The sequence below is a fragment of the Phaethon aethereus genome (assembly GCF_964289735.1).
Source record: "Phaethon aethereus genome assembly, chromosome: 12".
NCBI lineage: Eukaryota > Metazoa > Chordata > Aves > Phaethontiformes > Phaethontidae > Phaethon > Phaethon aethereus.
The window spans coordinates 22,997,717-23,014,642 of NC_138588.1; the positions used below are offsets into that span (position 1 = coordinate 22,997,717).

A 16,926-nucleotide genomic window follows, 5' to 3' on the forward strand; every position below is an offset into this window, starting at 1 on the left:
CCTCAGAGTTCAGGTATCCCAGGGAGGGTGGCTGTTGTGGTAGAAGTGTTGAGGGGACCATGACCATCTCAGCTGGGGCATGGAGGGGACTGTGGCCATCTTGGTTCGGAGATCAAAGGCACCATGGAGTCTGGGTCAAGGCACTGAAGGGTTGGTGGCACTCTCAGCTGGGGCATTGGGTTTCAGCTGGGCCCCATCAGCTCCGCTGGGGCTTTGAGGGGACCATGACTGTTTTGATGGGGGTGTGGAGTGGACCATGGCCATCTTGGTTGGGGTATTGAGGGGTCCATGGACATCTCGGTTGTTGAGGGGACCACAGCCATCTCGGTTGGAGAGTTGAGGGGACCATGGCCATCTCGGTTGGATTGTTGAGGGGACCGTGGACATCTCAGTCATAGTGCTGTGGGGACCATGGCCATTGTGGTTGGAGAGTTGAGGGGACCATGGCCATCTCGGTTGGGGTGTTGAGAGGACTATGGACGTCTGAGCTGGGGCGTTGAGGGGACCACGGGCACGGCGGCCGGGCGCTGAGGGGACGCGGCGTGCCGGCCGCTGGGGGACGCCCGCCCTTGCCGCCCTCCCCACGCCCCGCCCGCCTCAGGCCCCTCAGGCCCGGGCTCGCCCACTGCCCCCGGTGGGGGGCACGCCCCCCCTCCGCCGGTGCAATGGTACATCCCGGCAGACCTCCTCCCCCCCCCCGCCAGGCGCGTGACCGTTTCCATGGGGACGGAGAGACGCTGACCCGCGGAGGAGAACGGCTGCTCTCATTGGATTCCTCTGGCGGGAGCGGGCGGGGCTGGAGGAGGCGCTGTCCAATCCGAAGGGAGCCCGCCCCTGCGGCCCCGCCCCGGCTGGTTAAGGCAGTGGCGGCGCTTTCCGGCGCGGCTGTCGCAGGCGGAAGCGGCGGCGGCAGCGCGGACATGGCGTCGGGCGGCGGCTGCGGCTCCGGCTCCCGCTCCCGCTCCCCTTCCCCCGCCGAGCGCCTCCCCCCGCCCTTCCCCGAGCCCCACAGCGGTGACAGCGATGCGCCAGGGGCTGCTGACAGCGACACGGAGGGCGAGGACATTTTCACCGGCACCGTGAGTGCGGGGCGGGGAGTGCCCCCGGGGTAGGCCCGGCCCCGGGCGGCTGTGAGGGGGGAGCTGCTGGGCCGGGCCTGCAGGTGGGCGCTTCTCCGAGGGGCGGCCCGGTGCTTGCAAGCAGGGGCGTGGCGTCCTCCGGGTTGGGTTTAAAAAAAGGGGGACACCCCCCCCCCGAATGAAAGGGGGGTTGCGATGCCGCGGGGCTTTCTTTTCCTGCAGAGAACCCGGCTTCTTCTCCCTCCCTGAGAGCTCCTCAACCTTGGGTGGCCGTGGAGGGGGGTGCCGTGGGGGTCAGGGAGCGGGTGCCGGGGGAGCGGGCGGCCACATTGGCTGCGGGATGGCAAAACGGCTTGAGCCAGGCTGGTCTCTGCTTCCCCGGGGTTATAACCTGTCAATTCTCGCAGAACCCGAGCGTCTCAAAGGAGCCCGTTGGTGCGAAGTGCCCCTGCGTGGCTTGGGCACGGCACTGGGGGCAGCTGCCTGCTGCTCCACTTCCCCCCAGATCAATCGGAGTAACTCGTGAGCGGGCCGCCTCGCTGGTTTGAAACCTGCTGCCGGCCGCAGCTCGGTGCTTTTGCTGTGCTGCGTGTGAGACTTCGCAGGGAAAAAGCCCAGTCTTCCTTCCCCCAGCATCGGCTCTCGTCCCCTTGACATCCGGAGGGTGCTGGCGTGGCTGGCTTGGTGCTTGTTGACTTTAGTTTGGTATTGGGGGATGAACCCCTCTGTGCGGGGGTGAAGTGACAAGAGGTATCTGATGGCCCCTGCTTGCGGTGAGGAGGGTCACCAACACCTTGGTGACCTCCTTTGCCTTGTACCAGCACAGCTGGCTGCAGGAGGGTCTAGGAAGGTTTGGTGGTACTTGTTCAGCAAACCAGGTCACTGTGATGCTGTGCAAATTCCCCGCTGAAGGTGGAGGTGTGAATGGTGAAGAGTTTCGGTGCCTTTTCTTGTGTCTAATGGTCTCCCGTGCGTGAATCCCTGGCTGTTGAAGGCTGCTGGCATTAACTCATACCAGGTTTGGCCAGCTGTGCTAGTGTTTGCTCCAAACAGTGACCAGCAGGCAGGAGGGGGATTAAAACACTGGCTGGTGCTTTCCTAGGCTGAATCCTTCCCCAGCCAGCCGCTGTCCCTAGGTTCTTGGGTTTGCTGCTTGCACTGAGCGAGGGCCTCTGCCAGAGGGGCCGCAGAGGCCGGCTTCTTCAGCAGCCTGGTTGCTTGAATGCTGCAAGTACTAGGGTTGATTTCCTAAGCTCTGCAAGCTGAGACTGGTCACGTTGTCCCCTGTGAGGGCTGACACTGTGGCCTCTGCCTGCCTCACCCAGGCTTTTTCCAGCCTGCTTGCTCCTGCCAGCAGGGCAGGAGGAATTGGTGTCTCTGGCAGAAAGGTCTCCAGGAACTTTCTCCTGTCTGCAGTTTTCCAGCCCTGATGTTTTAGCTGGGTTGGGCACAACTCTTGTCCTCCCTCGAGCAGGAGGTCACGGCTGCGAACATGCAGACTTGCCTGCTGCTGGGAACGGAGCTGGCCTGGCTGAGCTTCTGCCACTGGCACAAAGCTGGAGCTGTCTCTGCCCCGATTCTGATGAAGCTCCTGGCCTGGTGCTGCCATGTCCTTGAGCTGTGCTCACTCAGCGGCAGGCTGTCTTCTGGTGGCTTAGCAGCAGGGAAGAAGGTAGACTGGGGGAGTTGTGGCTAGACCCTGCCTTGTGTGTGCTTGTGAGGATGAAACACTCACGCTGCTGCGGGCATACTGGAGCAGTGGAGTCGTACGTTTTGAAAACATGGAAAAGCGCAACCTTGGCCTCTTCACAGGAAGATGCTGGTACCTCTGGCTGGCACCAGCTCACAGTGATGGTCTTGAATTTCTCAGGACCTTTCGTCATTGAAGAACTGGAAGATGTAGTAGGTGGCTCATTCCTTTGTGGTAGAAACAGCCTCCCAAAACCGACGAGTGCCAACTGCCATGGGCTTTCACACAAATAAAGCCGCCCTTCGCCGAAACTGGAGTCTGTTAAGCTAAAGCAGCTTATCAGGTGCTTAGTGTTGTTTGAGGCCACTGTCATAACTCATACTTGGTTCTTCTGCGTGACCCAGTGTCTTTGCCTCCCTGTCTGTCCTTGAGTGTTAGCAAAACACTTTCTGTGAAGCAGGGGAGTTGGGCTGGTTAAGGCAGATCCACCCGGCTGCCGGCGTTTAGGTGGCTTGGCAGCGCTTAGCCATCGTGCAGTAGGCAGCAAAGAAGCATTTGGGTCAGACACAAATATAACCAGAGCTGGACCTCATCCATCTGACCAAGGTTGGATCCCTGCATGACCACAGTCCTCTCTAGGGATGCCCTGAAGGGCCAGCTCTTCTGACCCGAGGTCTGGTTCCTGTGATAGGCATCAGGCTTGCATGGGGGGGTGTAAGGAGCTTCTCCCTGCATGCATGGTGGTTGGGGTGCATCGGGCCTCAGGTGACGGGTGTTGTGTCGTGGGCTGATCTAAAAGAGGCCGTGGCTCTCCTGTAGTAGCAGATGGAGAAGTAGGAACAGGGCGTGGTACTTTCATAGTCTTGGAAGCTAAATTTAAAGCAAACTGAGACCCAGTTGCAGTAGAAAAGCAGATAGTTTCTGCGTTTGAAAACTGGGAGACTCATTAGGAAAACTTCAGAGCCCACCTTACCTTGTCCTTGTGGAGTGGTGTTTCTTTACCAGCTTGAAGAGCTCCTGCAGAAGCAGAGGATCCGAATGAGACCTGCTATAAATGTCCCTAACGTAGGTCGCTGTGGTGTTAGCAGCCCTCTTGCTGGCTTGGCTGCTGGCTGGAGAAGGTTGCTCTGGTGGTAGCATTCTTGTTGGCTTGGGCACCGGTCTGGAGGACCCTGGGGTGGGTCTGGGTGTGATGTTTGGCATGGATCTCTCTGCTCCCCACGCTCCATCACTAGCAAATGTAGCTCCTGCCTATAACTGTTCTGATTCAAGCTGGGAGGGGTCCCAGCTTTCTCCTCCAGGAAAACATCCTAAAATGCAGGAGGACTCACCATCAGACGACGCTGATGTTTTATTTACCCAAATACTTGGGCCTGCCTCAAGGAGGAGCTGCGTTAGCACCGCTTTACTCCTTCAGGAGCAGTGGGAACTGATGGTGTTTCCTTGCTGAAGAAAGCACCAAGGACCCTGTCGGTTCGGAGTTGCTGCTAATAGTGCTCCATTTACTGGCCATCAAAGACCTGTTCTGTTCTCTGCTGAGATGTTAAAGAATAGTGCTTGCTGTCCGATTCTTGCTTGGAATAACTTGTACTTGCTTGTCTGCCTGCAAAATGAGGGATGACTTGTGATGCCAGCGTCTGTAGCGCTTGCCTGCAGCAGGAATGCAGAAACAGCTCTGCCTTCTGGGGTGGTGGACTGGTTGGCCTGCAAGCTCATGGGTGGGCTTTCACCTTGTCTCCAAGCCTGTTCCCAGTAGTTGGGACAGTCCCCCAGCAAAGCTCTGTGCTCAAGGGGCTGTTTTCATCTGTGGCGTAAGCCCTGGCCCCGGACTGGCTTGTCCCAGCTGAGCTGTAAGTGGGGAGCATGAGCTTTGGGTTGCAAAGCGAGGTGTGCAAGAGTTTGCCAGCATCGCTTTGCAAAACCCTGAGAGCCGTGCCTGGCCTTCGTCCAGCTGCGGCAGCTTTGTCTCTGCTGCAAGGGGTGTTGTAGTGGGGAACGGTGCGGCTCCGCGAAGCCGGCTCCCAGCAGTGCCGGGGCAGCGGAGCCCGTGAGCTCCTCTGGCACCTCTTGGAAGTGAGCTGCTGCCTTCACACAGGCCCTAACCAGCCCTCCGGGGAAGGGCAGCTCGGCTCGTGGTAGCAGTTGAACTGCTAGCACGAGTTAAGCTGCTGACAAGGCTTCCGCAGTCCCCGGTGTCTTGCCTTCAGGCAAGCAAATCACCGTGTGTCTCTGCCACAGCTGCAGCAACTTGGCTTTCCCAAGGCATCTCCTATTGCTCCCGACGCCTGTAGCAGAAGAACCGGGGCTGAGGCGCTTGGCCTGTGAGCTGGCATGTCCCAGTGACCTGCTAAAAATCAGGGTCGAAACTGGCTCTGAAGTTTCACGTGGCACTCGGTGTCCTTAACAACTCGGATGCCACAGTACAGCCTTGCTGGCAGAGGCAGCAGGACTTGAGGTTGGGTGGAAGGGAAGCGGTCTGTGATGTCCTCCGGCCACTGTGCTCACATGAGACTCGTAGTAGTGACCCTGCATGGCAGTGGCTAGGAAGATGATTTGTTTGGTCCTCCAGCCTCCATTCCTCAGTGTAAATACCCTCTTATGTGCTTTTAACTCTCTTACAGAGCAAGCCCACGGCACTGAAAAGGGAATCTTTTCTCCCTGTCACCAACACCTCCAAAGAGAATGGGGTTCGCGTAGACCAAGATGATCAGGACTTATTTGCAGGCAAGTCTGTATCTACTGGGTGTTTGCTGGGGCTTTCTGAATGCTAAGCCTGGAGTGATCTGCCTTTTTAAGCATGATGTGCAGGTCGTGGGTATTTCTAGACCATCGCAGGTCCTTATCTCAAACTCGTGTTCCAGTCCACTCTGGAAGCGGTAAGACCTGCTGGTGGTTTTGGGAAGGTTGGAGTAGCCTCCTCCAGGTCTCTAGCATAATCATGTGGCAGGATTAACTGTTTGGAAGATGAAGAGGCTTAAAATGGGGTTTGCTTTAGTTTTGTTGGCTTAAACTGTAAGGTGGTGAGTGTCTTCTCAGAATTAAAAAACTTTTGTTCCCTACCTTCTCCTCCCTCCATGCAGGCGGAAAGCTTCTTTAGTAGAAATGTGGCTGTTCCCATGGAACTGGAAACGTAATGCCCCTCAGCAGGGGAAAATGAGGAGGGTCAGGCCTTCCCCAGCCCTGGCATGGTGGGACTCCTCTGGCAGAGGCATCTGAGAGTCAATTCTGGAGGCACCTGCTAACAGATGGGTGTTTCACTTCCTCTGGGTGGAGAAGTGTACTGAGAAGGAGCCTACCTTCCAGACTGGCTTATGTGCCGTGTAAAAATCCAGCTTGGCTTTAGCTGTTCTAGTGTGCAACTCCTCTAGCATGCAGCAAGGAGGTGATGCCTGTAAAACGTTCATTGGATTAAGTTAACGTTCTCCAGCAGGATTGATCACAAGCTCTTACTGCAGTGACGATGCGTTAAGTCATGCTCTTCCCAATGCTTCCAGGTGTCCTCCCTATGGTTTGTTTTTTTTTTTTGCTAATGAAGACTATTGTTATTCACTAGATCCCATGAACCTCTCGGACAATATTGAAATTACCTTTCCAGAAACCAAAAGTAGAGAGGCTGACCTTTGTGAACTTATCTTGACAGATGCCACTGTAGAGTTGTCGCTAGACAGCACGCAAAACAACCAGAAGAAGGAACTGGCCAAAGCATCCAATCCTACCCCCTCATTAGAAGTAGCTGCAAGCTCTTCTTCTAGAAACCCTCCAAAGAGCTATGAGGAGGTGAGAATTGCTCTGAGCTTTCCAACTTGCCCTGCTTGCTTCAGACTGTAATTGGCAGGAACCTGTCTGCTTACTTAGTTGTAAATATGCATCTTAATTAAATTAATTGCATCATTTGCCATATTGGATGCCTTGGCTTGTATCTCAGGCCATCAGTCTGGGACTCATACCACTGAAGTGGGGCTCAGGTCAGCCTGACGGCATTCTTGCTCGTGTGGTGGTGCAGGCTGCTTCCAAAGCTGAAATAGCAAGGGGCTGATCTGGTCCCGAGGACCCGAGCTCTGGCTCGGCGCTCCGGCACACTGTATTGCTGCAGATGGGGCAAGTGGTGTTGCTGCCCTTGTCTGTGTTTTTAAAACAAACAGTCTCCCGGGTGACATGAGAGCACAGGGTGCTTGTGTGGAACTTGTCTGGTTGCCAAGCCCAGTTAATCAGGTGGTACTTAGCCTAAATCTGGGGTTTCTTCTGTAGAGAGACTGAAACTATTTTGCAGACAAGGCAAGTGCTCCTTTTCTGCCCTGAGCTCACGAAGACGGACTCTGCAGTGCCATCAGGAGTAGTGTCTCAGGTTGGCTTTAGACTGGCTTAAGTGAAGGAGCAACGCAGAGCTAGGCGAGGACGCTGAGCTGATCAGCGAACTGATAAGCTGTCACCTTCACGTTCACAGACCAAAGGCCATTTGAGGCCAGTCTCAGTTGCGCTTCACCCAGTTGTTTGACACCATTCCACTAACGAGGAATGCAATGCTTGCTAAGCAAGCCTGAAGCCGCCGTGGTCTGTCAGAGGCAGTACTGCTGGCATAGCTGCCCACTGGCCCTTAGCAAAGCAGGGTACGATGAAAAGCGCTGTCCAGACTGGGTCTGCCTGTTGCGATCCTAGCTTTCCATCCCTGTGTGCCTACACCGTACAACTTGCCTTCTGCGTAGGTTCAGTATTTTTCGGATGAGAACTGAACTCATGATGTAAGAGCCCAAAGGGAACTATCTTGCACAGAGTTTTTTGCCTTGGGGCTCAGCAGTTTGTACATCAGCTTGTGCAGATAGCGGTGTAGTAAAGACAAATCCAGTTTGGGATCCTTGGAATGTGTACCCTGGACGCAAGTGAGAAGCTTGAGGGTTTTATAGGATGGCCTTGGCCAGACTGAAGTGCCAAAGATGCCTTGGCTGTGTGACAAGCTCACTGTGATGTACAGGACTTCATGGTTTGGGGGGGATTGAAGCCTGGATTTCTAGTCTTAACTTGCTGTCCTCATGTGCTTACTCCAAACAGCTGGAAGAGGAAGAACAGGAGGACAAATTCGAGCTGACTGTCGGAGTGAGTGACCCAGAGAAAGTTGGTGAGTTAACGTCGTGTCTCGCTGCGTGGTGAAGCACAGTTAGAGGAGCTCAGCTTGGCAGTAGGACTGAATGCAGCTGTCGTATCCGTGTGCCCCAGCTCCAGCTTTTGAGCTATCTCTGCAAGCACAAACTTGATCCTGGAGTAACTTCTCCAAGACTTCTTCCAACATCCAGAAGAAATGGAGCTATACAAAGGAAAATGCCTAGGTCACAAATGAGCAAGGCAGAAGCAGATTCTGTAAAGCCAGGGACCTCAAAGGCAGGAGCAGGTTTTTGGGGAGGGTGAAATGCGATGCTTGCAGTAGTAGAACTTGGTGTCTGAAACTGTGGTGACCAACTTGACTTGACCTCCAGGCAGCAGTGTCCTGCGTGCAGCTGGCAAGGAGGAGGCAAAACTGCCTTAACCTAAAATGAAGTGTATTACTTCATGCTCTGGCACCTTCCCTGGCAGCTGTGCTTGCCGCGGAAGCAGCTCTGGCTTCAAACTGAGAAGCAAGAGGGTTTCTCTCTCTTGAAAGTGGGGGTCAGAGAAACATGGCCAGCTACGTGGTGATCCCTGGGGTGCAGAGGACGCAAGGTAACATCTGATCCCAGCCAGCGGAGCAGCTGCACGCATGGTAGCTTGTTTTCATTCCGTGGCTTGCGATCTCTGGAGATGGGGGGTGCCACTGACTTGTAAATCGGAGGTGTATTAGGGGTAGCATCAGACCTCTGAGGATGCCCTTCGGTTGAACTACCAGGTAAACCCTCCCTTTGCCAAACAAGGGGATTTCTGTGTTAGCTGAAGAAAACTGCCTGTGATGTTTCAGAATCCAACCACATGCAGCCAGGGGCCGTCTGACTTGCATCCTCTGAATAGACTGCTTCATGTGCTGCACAGCCGCCGAATTGTTGCGTGCCGAGCAGATGCGTGGAGTCAGCCCAAGCGCTGTCGGCGCAACAAGCGCCTGATTGTCGGTGTTGGCTGCCTTGGGAAGTAAAAAGAGGGCTAAGCAGTCAGGTCGGGGAAATGCCTAGTGGGCAGGCAGCCAGGGTCCTGCAGCGAGATGCTGCCTGCGAAGGTTCTGTGCAAAGATCTGGGGCTCCGTCAGATCAAAGGTCGGCACCACTGAAGTAGGGAGAGGGCAGAGGATTGCAGGAGCCTTGTGCTTTGCGTTCAGGTGACAGTGGAAAGTGCTGATCTTGTGGTGCTAATGCCTTGTTCCTGTTTTCCGTAGGGGATGGCATGAACGCGTACGTAGCCTACAAAGTGTCAACACAGGTATGTCTTAATTCGTCGCACCCGAGATGGGCTGCTGTTGTTTTTCCACTCTTGCAAGACAGCTGGACTGTCCTTTCTTAGCCAAGCCAACGGTGACCTAAATAGACAGGAGGTCTGAATGCCTTGTTATGTGGATTCAGGAGTTGTAATCTACTCCTACAGATCAAAGGATGAGCCTAGCTGAGAAATAGATCTTGAACCTGTTCGAAAGGTGGCTGGTTTGTGGGGGGTTTTTTCTTTTTTTTTTTTTTTTTTCTTTCCCCCTAGCCAGTTACCTCTTTACAGACCTGGCTGATAACTGGTGCTCAGCGTTGGAGTGAGCAGCAGGAGTGACATCTGTTAGGGAGAGCTCCAGACGCGGGGGATGTTGCTAATGGTTCTGTGCTGATGGTCGCATCAGATTAAGCTGACCTGAGCTCAGCTCTTGCTGAAGAGCTGCTGCAGCAACTAGTTTCATGTCAGGACCTGCTCTCCTTGGGCTAGTCGCAAGAAATCAAGCCTGCTGCAGCTGCTGCCCTGCTTGGAGCTTTGGGGTGCTGCTCCAAGCTCTGCAAAGAAGTTGTTCTAGCTGTCTGTACAGCAGCTGCTGGGCTACAGGCGTCCTGTGGTCTGAAGCTGATGGTGTGTGAAGGGGACTGGGGGACTTGTTAGCCTCCAATCCTGCTCTGCAAACACAGTCAAAAGCCACTGGTGGCCCCTGTAGTCTTAAGGTGATAAAGTCTGACCTGACAGCAGTCCCTGTTCCTGTGGGGAGCAGGGATGATGGGATTAGGCGATGTTGCCTGCGGCTGTGGCAACAGCTGCTCTGTTATTTAGTGGCTGCTCGGTCCAAGGAGAACTATTGGGAGGTAAGTTGCTGAAAACCTAGGCTGAAGCTTGCTCTATTCATTCCTCATATCTTGCAGAGCTCAAGCTGTCCTGCTTCATCCCCAGAAGTGACAGCAGATAGAGCTAGCAAGGCTGTACGTGCAGGGACAAGCTTCCCTGGGTGAGTCTGATCTGAGTCTGTCTCTTCCCCCAGACGAGCATGCCAATGTTCAGGAGCAAGCAGTTTTCAGTGAAAAGGAGGTTCAGTGACTTTCTGGGTCTCTATGAGAAGTTGTCGGAGAAGCATGCCCAAAATGGGTTCATCGTTCCTCCACCGCCCGAGAAGAGCCTCATAGGTGAGTGGTGGAGGTGCAGGGCGATAGAGCTGGTCCTTCTGATGGCGAGCTTTGTGCCCGAAGGACAAGCCCACCTGCAGTCTCAAAGCTGAGAGGGAAGCTGCAGAGCAGCCATGGGAAGCAGATGTGGAAAATAATCTGGGTTCTGTGGCACAGAGAGAACTCTGGTTCCATACTTGGAGCTCCAGGCTTGAAGCCTTGTTTGAGTTTGCAGATGCCTCCACATCTGCTTGATGTTGAGTAAAACCTTATCCTCTGTGCTGTCACTGAATTGCTGTTCACATGAATCCAGACCTGTAACCCTTCCAGTCTTCCTTGGCATTGCTCTGCCTCTTTTCTGGATGTCAACTTCTGCTAGATGCTAGGTATTGGCAGATTTTAATTTTCCAAGTAGCTCTTGCTGATGCAAGGTCTAATTCCGGTTGTAAAATGCCTCTCCTCTACTCTCACCCTGCTAGTCTGTACTTTGTAATAAACCACACTACCTTGTGTGCTGAGTTTGAAGCTGCTCACTAATTGCGTCTTCCCTCTGTGCTAGGAATGACCAAAGTGAAAGTTGGGAAAGAAGACTCCTCCTCTGCAGAGTTCCTAGAAAAAAGACGGGCTGCTCTAGAGAGGTACAGACCCCAACACCTATCCCCTCGTGTCTGAACCAAGGAAGGGACCTCTGAAAGGTCAGACTGGCTGCACTCTCCTCCCTGCATGAGAAAAGCCGTCTGCTTCTAGGTTTGCAGTAAACCTGGAGGCCACCAAAGAGTTGCAACTGCAAAGAGTTGCAGAGTTTTACTGCGTAAAACTTTGAAAGCCACTGCTGGTGTTTGGTCCAAATCTGGCCAAACTCCACTGACAAGGCCAGGGAGAAAACTGAGCTGTCTCAAGAGCCCAGAAGTATGGATGATAAGTAATGGTACACGCAGTGCAGATCTGGTAAGAAAGAACTGGATCTTTATCTTTTACCCTAACTACACAGCCACAGGTGGCCTTTGCTCTGCCACCCATGTTGACTGTTCCGGTTAGCACCGGGATGCTGTTCCCCTCCAGCTTCAGCCTCTGAAAGAGCTGTTAAAAGTGTCATTGCTACAGCTGTAAGGCTGGATCTTGATCTCTTGGCATATGAAGTAACTTTCTTGCCATAGCAAGCATTAATCAAAGGCCTGGCAGGTCTGGTCTTGCAGGCTGGTCTCACTAGAGTCCACAGGGAGGTAGGACTCTTGGTGGGTGACGAGAACAGCCTGTTGGGCCCGACTTCCAGCTACCGAACTGCCATTTCAGAGTAAATGACAAGCGCGTCGCAGCTGACCTGCGCACGCTGCAGCTCACTGTGGTGGCTCAGAGCCAGGTTTGCTACAACCGAAGTAACTCTTGGCACGTTCCTCTCCGCAGGTACCTACGAAGAGTGGTCAGCCATCCAACAATGCTGCAGGACCCAGACGTCAGGGAGTTCTTGGAAAAGGAGGAGGTCAGTAGTGTGGAGTAACGTAGCTACCTTGGAAGTACAGAAAGAAACAGTACACAACAGTTAATGAGACGTCACACTTCAAAGCTCAGTGAGAAGCAGCAGAACCCTGTAAGAGCTCTTAACTGATGATGACAAGAGCAGGACTCTCTCCCGTGCGTCAGTGCTTGTCTAAGCGCTGTACGCTCGTCACGAGCTCTGGCCTTGGCTTGCTTGCGTCATGGCGGGGGCGCACGTTGAGAGCACGGGTAGTCTTCTTTCTTGGAAATCCGTGCCAGGAGTGCTTCCTGCTGGTGGGAGGTGAGGGGGGTGGTCCCGTGCTGGCTTGGCCTGATGCTCGGATGTTAAGGGAGTGCTGGCTCTGTACTGAACCATGTGGCTGATGTGGTCCCCGCTCCTCTGAGGAGAGCATGACCGTGTCCAGATGTGCACCTGACTTGAAGAAGTCCGAGTCTTAAAGAGGCTGAGCCTTGGGGAGACCCTAGCCTGCGTGACTCCAGTGCTACGGCTGTGCTGGAGGGCTCTGGTGTAGGAGCAGACATCGTGGAAACACCTCATTTAGAGTTGCATCCACTCAGCAGCAGTCTGGAAAATAATTGTGGCTGGTGAAGAGTGTTTCCCAGCATCAAAGACGCACTGCTCTGCACTGCTGGGGGACACTGGAGTAAACTGCTCTTGGAGAGATGCTCCAAAGCACTTCTGTATGCCTGCATGACCTGTGGCAGGTTGGGCAACCCTCAGTTCAGGGATTCAAGTAGCATGGCTGGTTCTCCCATCATGCAAGGGAGAATGATGCTACTCTGGTGGCTACTCACCAATCTGCTTTTTATCTCCTGGCAAAGCAGGCTTTTTTTTTTCCTTTCTTTATAGCTACCAAGAGCAGTGGGCACCCAGACCCTGAGCGGAGCAGGAATACTGAAGATGTTCAACAAAGCTACGGATGCTGTCAGTAAAATGACCATCAAGATGAATGAATCGGACATAGTAAGTATTTGGACGCCTCTGGGCTGTCCTCATCCTTGCTCCGGAGCTGTGTGCTCTCCCCAGCTCAAGCTTTGGGTGCGAGATACAAGGAGAGCCCTGTGGCGATGCCGGCTGTGGGAATCAGCTCTGCCTTTACCCATTTCAGTGGTTTGAGGAGAAGCTGCAGGAGGTGGAGTGCGAGGACCAGCGGCTGCGGAAGTTGCATGCTGTCGTCGAAACGCTAGTGAACCACAGGAAAGGTAACAAGCTTGGTACCACTTGCTCTGTAGCTTGGCCCGTAAGGGTTAAGCCTTGTGCGGTGCCTGACTGGAGGCCACCAGTGTGCAGGTGCAAACCTGAGCAGAGCTCAGAGCTCATCTTATTACTAATCCCGAGCTGTCCTCTAGCGGGGAGCAGGGATGTTTTTCTTCCTCTGCATGTTTTGGCTGACTTCTGCAAAGCTGTGCCTGTCCTCCCACTCTGCTGCTTCCCTTCTCCTCCCTGGCTGGAGCTGCCTAACTCTCCTCCCGCCGCGCCGCAGAAGCTGCCGGCTGTGACCGGGAGAGCGCTGGCTCTTCAGCTGATGTCTCCTTGGGCTGAACTCTAGGCTGGGGCTTTACTTGCAGAGCACCTGGTGTAGCGAGGCCCGTCGGTTGACTCTCTTATTCCGTTCACTAGAGCTAGCGTTGAATACAGCCCAGTTTGCAAAGAGTCTGGCCATGCTGGGGAGCTCGGAGGACAACACGGCCCTGTCCCGGGCGCTGTCCCAGCTGGCTGAGGTGGAAGAGAAGATTGAACAGCTGCACCAGGAACAGGCTAACAGTGACTTCTTCCTCCTGGCTGAGCTCCTGGGAGACTACATCCGCCTCCTCTCAGTTGTAAGGGTAAGCACTCCCTTGGGCCAAGCTCTAGACTATGCTGCTGGTTCTAGCACCGGTCTTAGGCTTAGGTGTGCCAGGAGGCAGATGAGCTTCTAAATGCAAGCACGGGGCATGGCATGCCTCTGAGCCCTCCAGGCAGAGGGCACACTGGGCTGCTTGTCCAGTTGTTGCATGTGTTGGAGTAGTTAGATCAGAAAAGTGGGGTAGGTGAGGCCTGGCTGTGCTGCTGTTCTCCAGGGGGCATGTGGAGCAAGTTCATGGCTCGTAGGTGGCCTCAGCCCTTCCAGAGGTGAAGACTGCAGCTACTGTGGAGGCTGTGAGCTGCTAAACAGTGACTTGGCTGTGGCAAACTGATCTGTAAAGCACCTGCTGAGGCAGAGCTTGAGTCTTTGAGTCCAGGCAGCCTGCCTGGTGCACTGGCCTCCTTGCTGGAGGCTGAAAGAAACAAGCCCCAGGCAAGCTGTGAGTCTGGCAGGTTCCCGTGTTCCTGCCCCAAACTTGTCCTGTCTGTGAGCAGTTGTTTGTGGAGGCTACAGAGGCCAGAACGCAGCCTAGTGAGTAGGCACAAGCCTCCTTGGTCTGCCAGTCTGTACTGGGAGGAGTGGTGGGTGCTCCAGAGCAGGACTGAGATCTCTGATAATGCTGGAGGTAATAAGACTTATCTGGGATGTTCTGGCAAGGAGATAGAGTGTTGCTTCAGACTTTACCTATCCCTTGGTTGTTCTTTCCTTCTGACCAGGCTATCAGATGCTGCTTTCTGCTTTTCTAGCTCTTCCCCACAACCTGGCTGGACCTGTTCAGAGGCCTAATGGGGTCTTCCTTGCTTCAGCTGGTGATTTGCAGGCCGGCTAAAATCATCTGGCCTCTTGGCAGGTGCCTGCGAGCTGGTGCAGGAGCGTGCTGCGCTGTCCGCAGGAGCTGCGGGCGCATAGCTCTGCAGGAGCTCACGGTGGAGGTCCAGCATGGGGCAGGCGAGGGCAGCTGCTTGTACTGGCCACTCTCGATGGCAGGACCGAAACGGGCAGGCAGCAGAGCTTGGGGACAGGCTAGACATCGTGCTTGGGATGCTGCCGCTCCCCTCGGTGGCCTCAGGCTTGCGCTGAACTGCGCACATAGCTGGGGCTCTTCCAGTGACTCTTTCCTGCCAAAGCCTGGAGAAGGTGGGAGGCCCCAAAGCTGCTCCTGAAGCAGGAGCTGGTCAGTGTTGCACCTGGGCTCCTTCCCTGGTAGAGCAGTCCATGTTCTGGCTCAGCTTTGGTTACACTTAGGTGAGTTCAGGACCTGACAGGTGAAGCAGCTGATGTCCCCCTTGTCAAGGGCATGGTTGTCGCTGTCAGCAGAGCTCCTTGCAGCTGCCCGCTGCTCCTGGTGTGGTGGCAGAGCAGAGCTCAACCTCTGCTCCCCCCTTCCAGGGTGCCTTTGACCAGCGCATGAAGACCTGGCAGCGGTGGCAGGACGCCCAGACCATGCTGCAGAAGAAGAGGGAGATGGAGGCCAGGCTGCTCTGGGCCAACAAACCCGACAAACTGCAGCAGGCCAAGGAGGAGATCTCGGAGGTAGGGAACGTGGAGCGCCGGGGTCTCTGCTCAGCCCCTTCCCTCAGTGCTCTGCCGCTGAGCTGTGAGAGGGGACCCTTTTGGGAAGGGGACCTTCTGAGCTGAAGGGACAGGTGCCTATTGCCAGGCTTGCACCAAGGGATGAGCAAGCCTTGCAGGAAGCCGCAGAAGCTGCAGGAGGGGCTGCTCGCCATCCCACCCGCTGTGGCTTCCCTGCTGAGCTCGCAGCAAGCGGGGGCTGCGGCTTGCCGTGGCAGCGAGGACCAGAAATGCCGGGCTTTGCTGCGGCAGCGCCTCTTATGTGAACGGTTGTGGCTACAAAACCGCTTGGAGACGGGAGCGAGAGCTGCTTCGCATCCCCTCCCCTGGAGACAGCACGCTTCCTCTCTCTGCAGTGGGAGTCTCGCGTGACACAGTACGAAAGAGATTTTGAACGGATTTCTGCCGTCATCCGCAAGGAAGTGATACGGTTTGAGGTACGTTTGGCCCAGCCCTTGGTGTGCAGCCCTCCAGCTGGTTGGTCTTGATGTGCCTTGGCTGGGAACACCAGCCTGGGCTAGCCAAGGGCCACTTTGGCTCCTGACTATGCTCCCAGTACAGCGGTTGGCAATATTTATAAATCCGGACATGTGTGAGCTGGGGCATCACTGCTGTGGGCAGAGCTGATGTCCCTTGGCTAAGAGGGGGCTTCCCCACGCAGAGAAGCGTGTCCGCTAAAATGAAGGTGAGGTGGGCAAAGATCCTCTGAGCCATCAGCCTGTGGCTGGAGGTGAGCATAATCCTCGGCATCTCAGGAGGAACAGGAACATCCTGGTGGTTTTTCCTCCCCACCCTGACCCCGCCACAAAAGCCAGAGAGTTTTGGTGGTTCGTTCATCCTTGCGCTCATTCCCACGCTCATCTCTTGCAGAAAGAGAAATCCAAGGACTTCAGGAACCATGTCACTAAATACCTGGAGACATTACTAAACTCTCAGCAACAGGTGAGTAGCCCCAGCCCCTGCCGCGGTTTCACCTCTCAAAGCTCAGCAGCGTGAGCATGAACCCCCACCGTGGGTGCGTCCTGCTCCCCAGATGTGGGGAGGGATCGACCCCCATGGGCTTGTAGCAGGGCAAAATATAAGCCTTGCATCCCCCTTGATGCTTTTTTGGGGGGGGGAGGTGCTGGCTATGTGCCCTGTGGAGGGGCTTCTGCCCTCCCAAAATGCTTCTTGACTCCCTCTGGGCTTGAACTGTGCTCCTGACTCTCCCTCTCTCCTCTCCGCAGCTGGTGAAGTACTGGGAAGCATTCTTACCCGAAGCCAAGGCCATTTCTTAATTGGACCGAGCAAACGAAGCGTACCTGAACTTTGCCTTTTTTTTTTTTTATACACTATACCTCTTCTTTTACATGTGAACGAACCCTAGTTAAACACTCTGGAGCTGGTAGAGGTTTAACCCCAGAAAAGCAGCTTGCAAGCCAGTAACTCTTCTAACTGTATATTTTTCATTTAGCAACATATATTTTCTTACTGAAGAGAAACTAGTTTCCTCCTTTAAGACCAGACCTGCAGCAGGGGGTTAACAATATATGTAAAATGTATATTTTTCAGGCTGGGTTTTAGGGCTCTACTGACTATCTTACTCCTGCAGTGCCATTAAAATTCTGTAATAAAACTTCTATCAGGGCAAACAGGCTCTGTCTCCTTGTGGGCTGGGGCGCGGAGGGGTAACGGCCGCATCCCGCTGCCCCTGCGGGAGGCAGCAGGTCCGGGGGGCCCTGGTG

At 54.7% G+C, this 16,926-nt stretch overlaps 1 protein-coding gene across 1 annotated transcript; it reads left to right on the plus strand.

Annotated features, from left to right (window-relative positions):
• Nucleotides 1–920: 920 nt before the first annotated feature.
• SNX1 (sorting nexin 1) lies at nt 921–16,841 on the plus strand (the record flags this gene model as incomplete). Its single annotated transcript, XM_082004884.1, has 15 exons — nt 921–1,079; nt 5,391–5,493; nt 6,410–6,546; nt 7,816–7,882; nt 9,101–9,144; nt 10,166–10,307; nt 10,846–10,924; nt 11,691–11,766; nt 12,634–12,747; nt 12,893–12,986; nt 13,405–13,610; nt 15,020–15,163; nt 15,559–15,639; nt 16,073–16,144; nt 16,429–16,841. The coding sequence occupies 15 exons, from the start codon at nt 921–923 to the stop codon at nt 16,477–16,479; spliced, it is 1,569 nt and encodes a 522-aa protein (XP_081861010.1). The 3' UTR covers nt 16,480–16,841.
• Nucleotides 16,842–16,926: the final 85 nt, after the last annotated feature.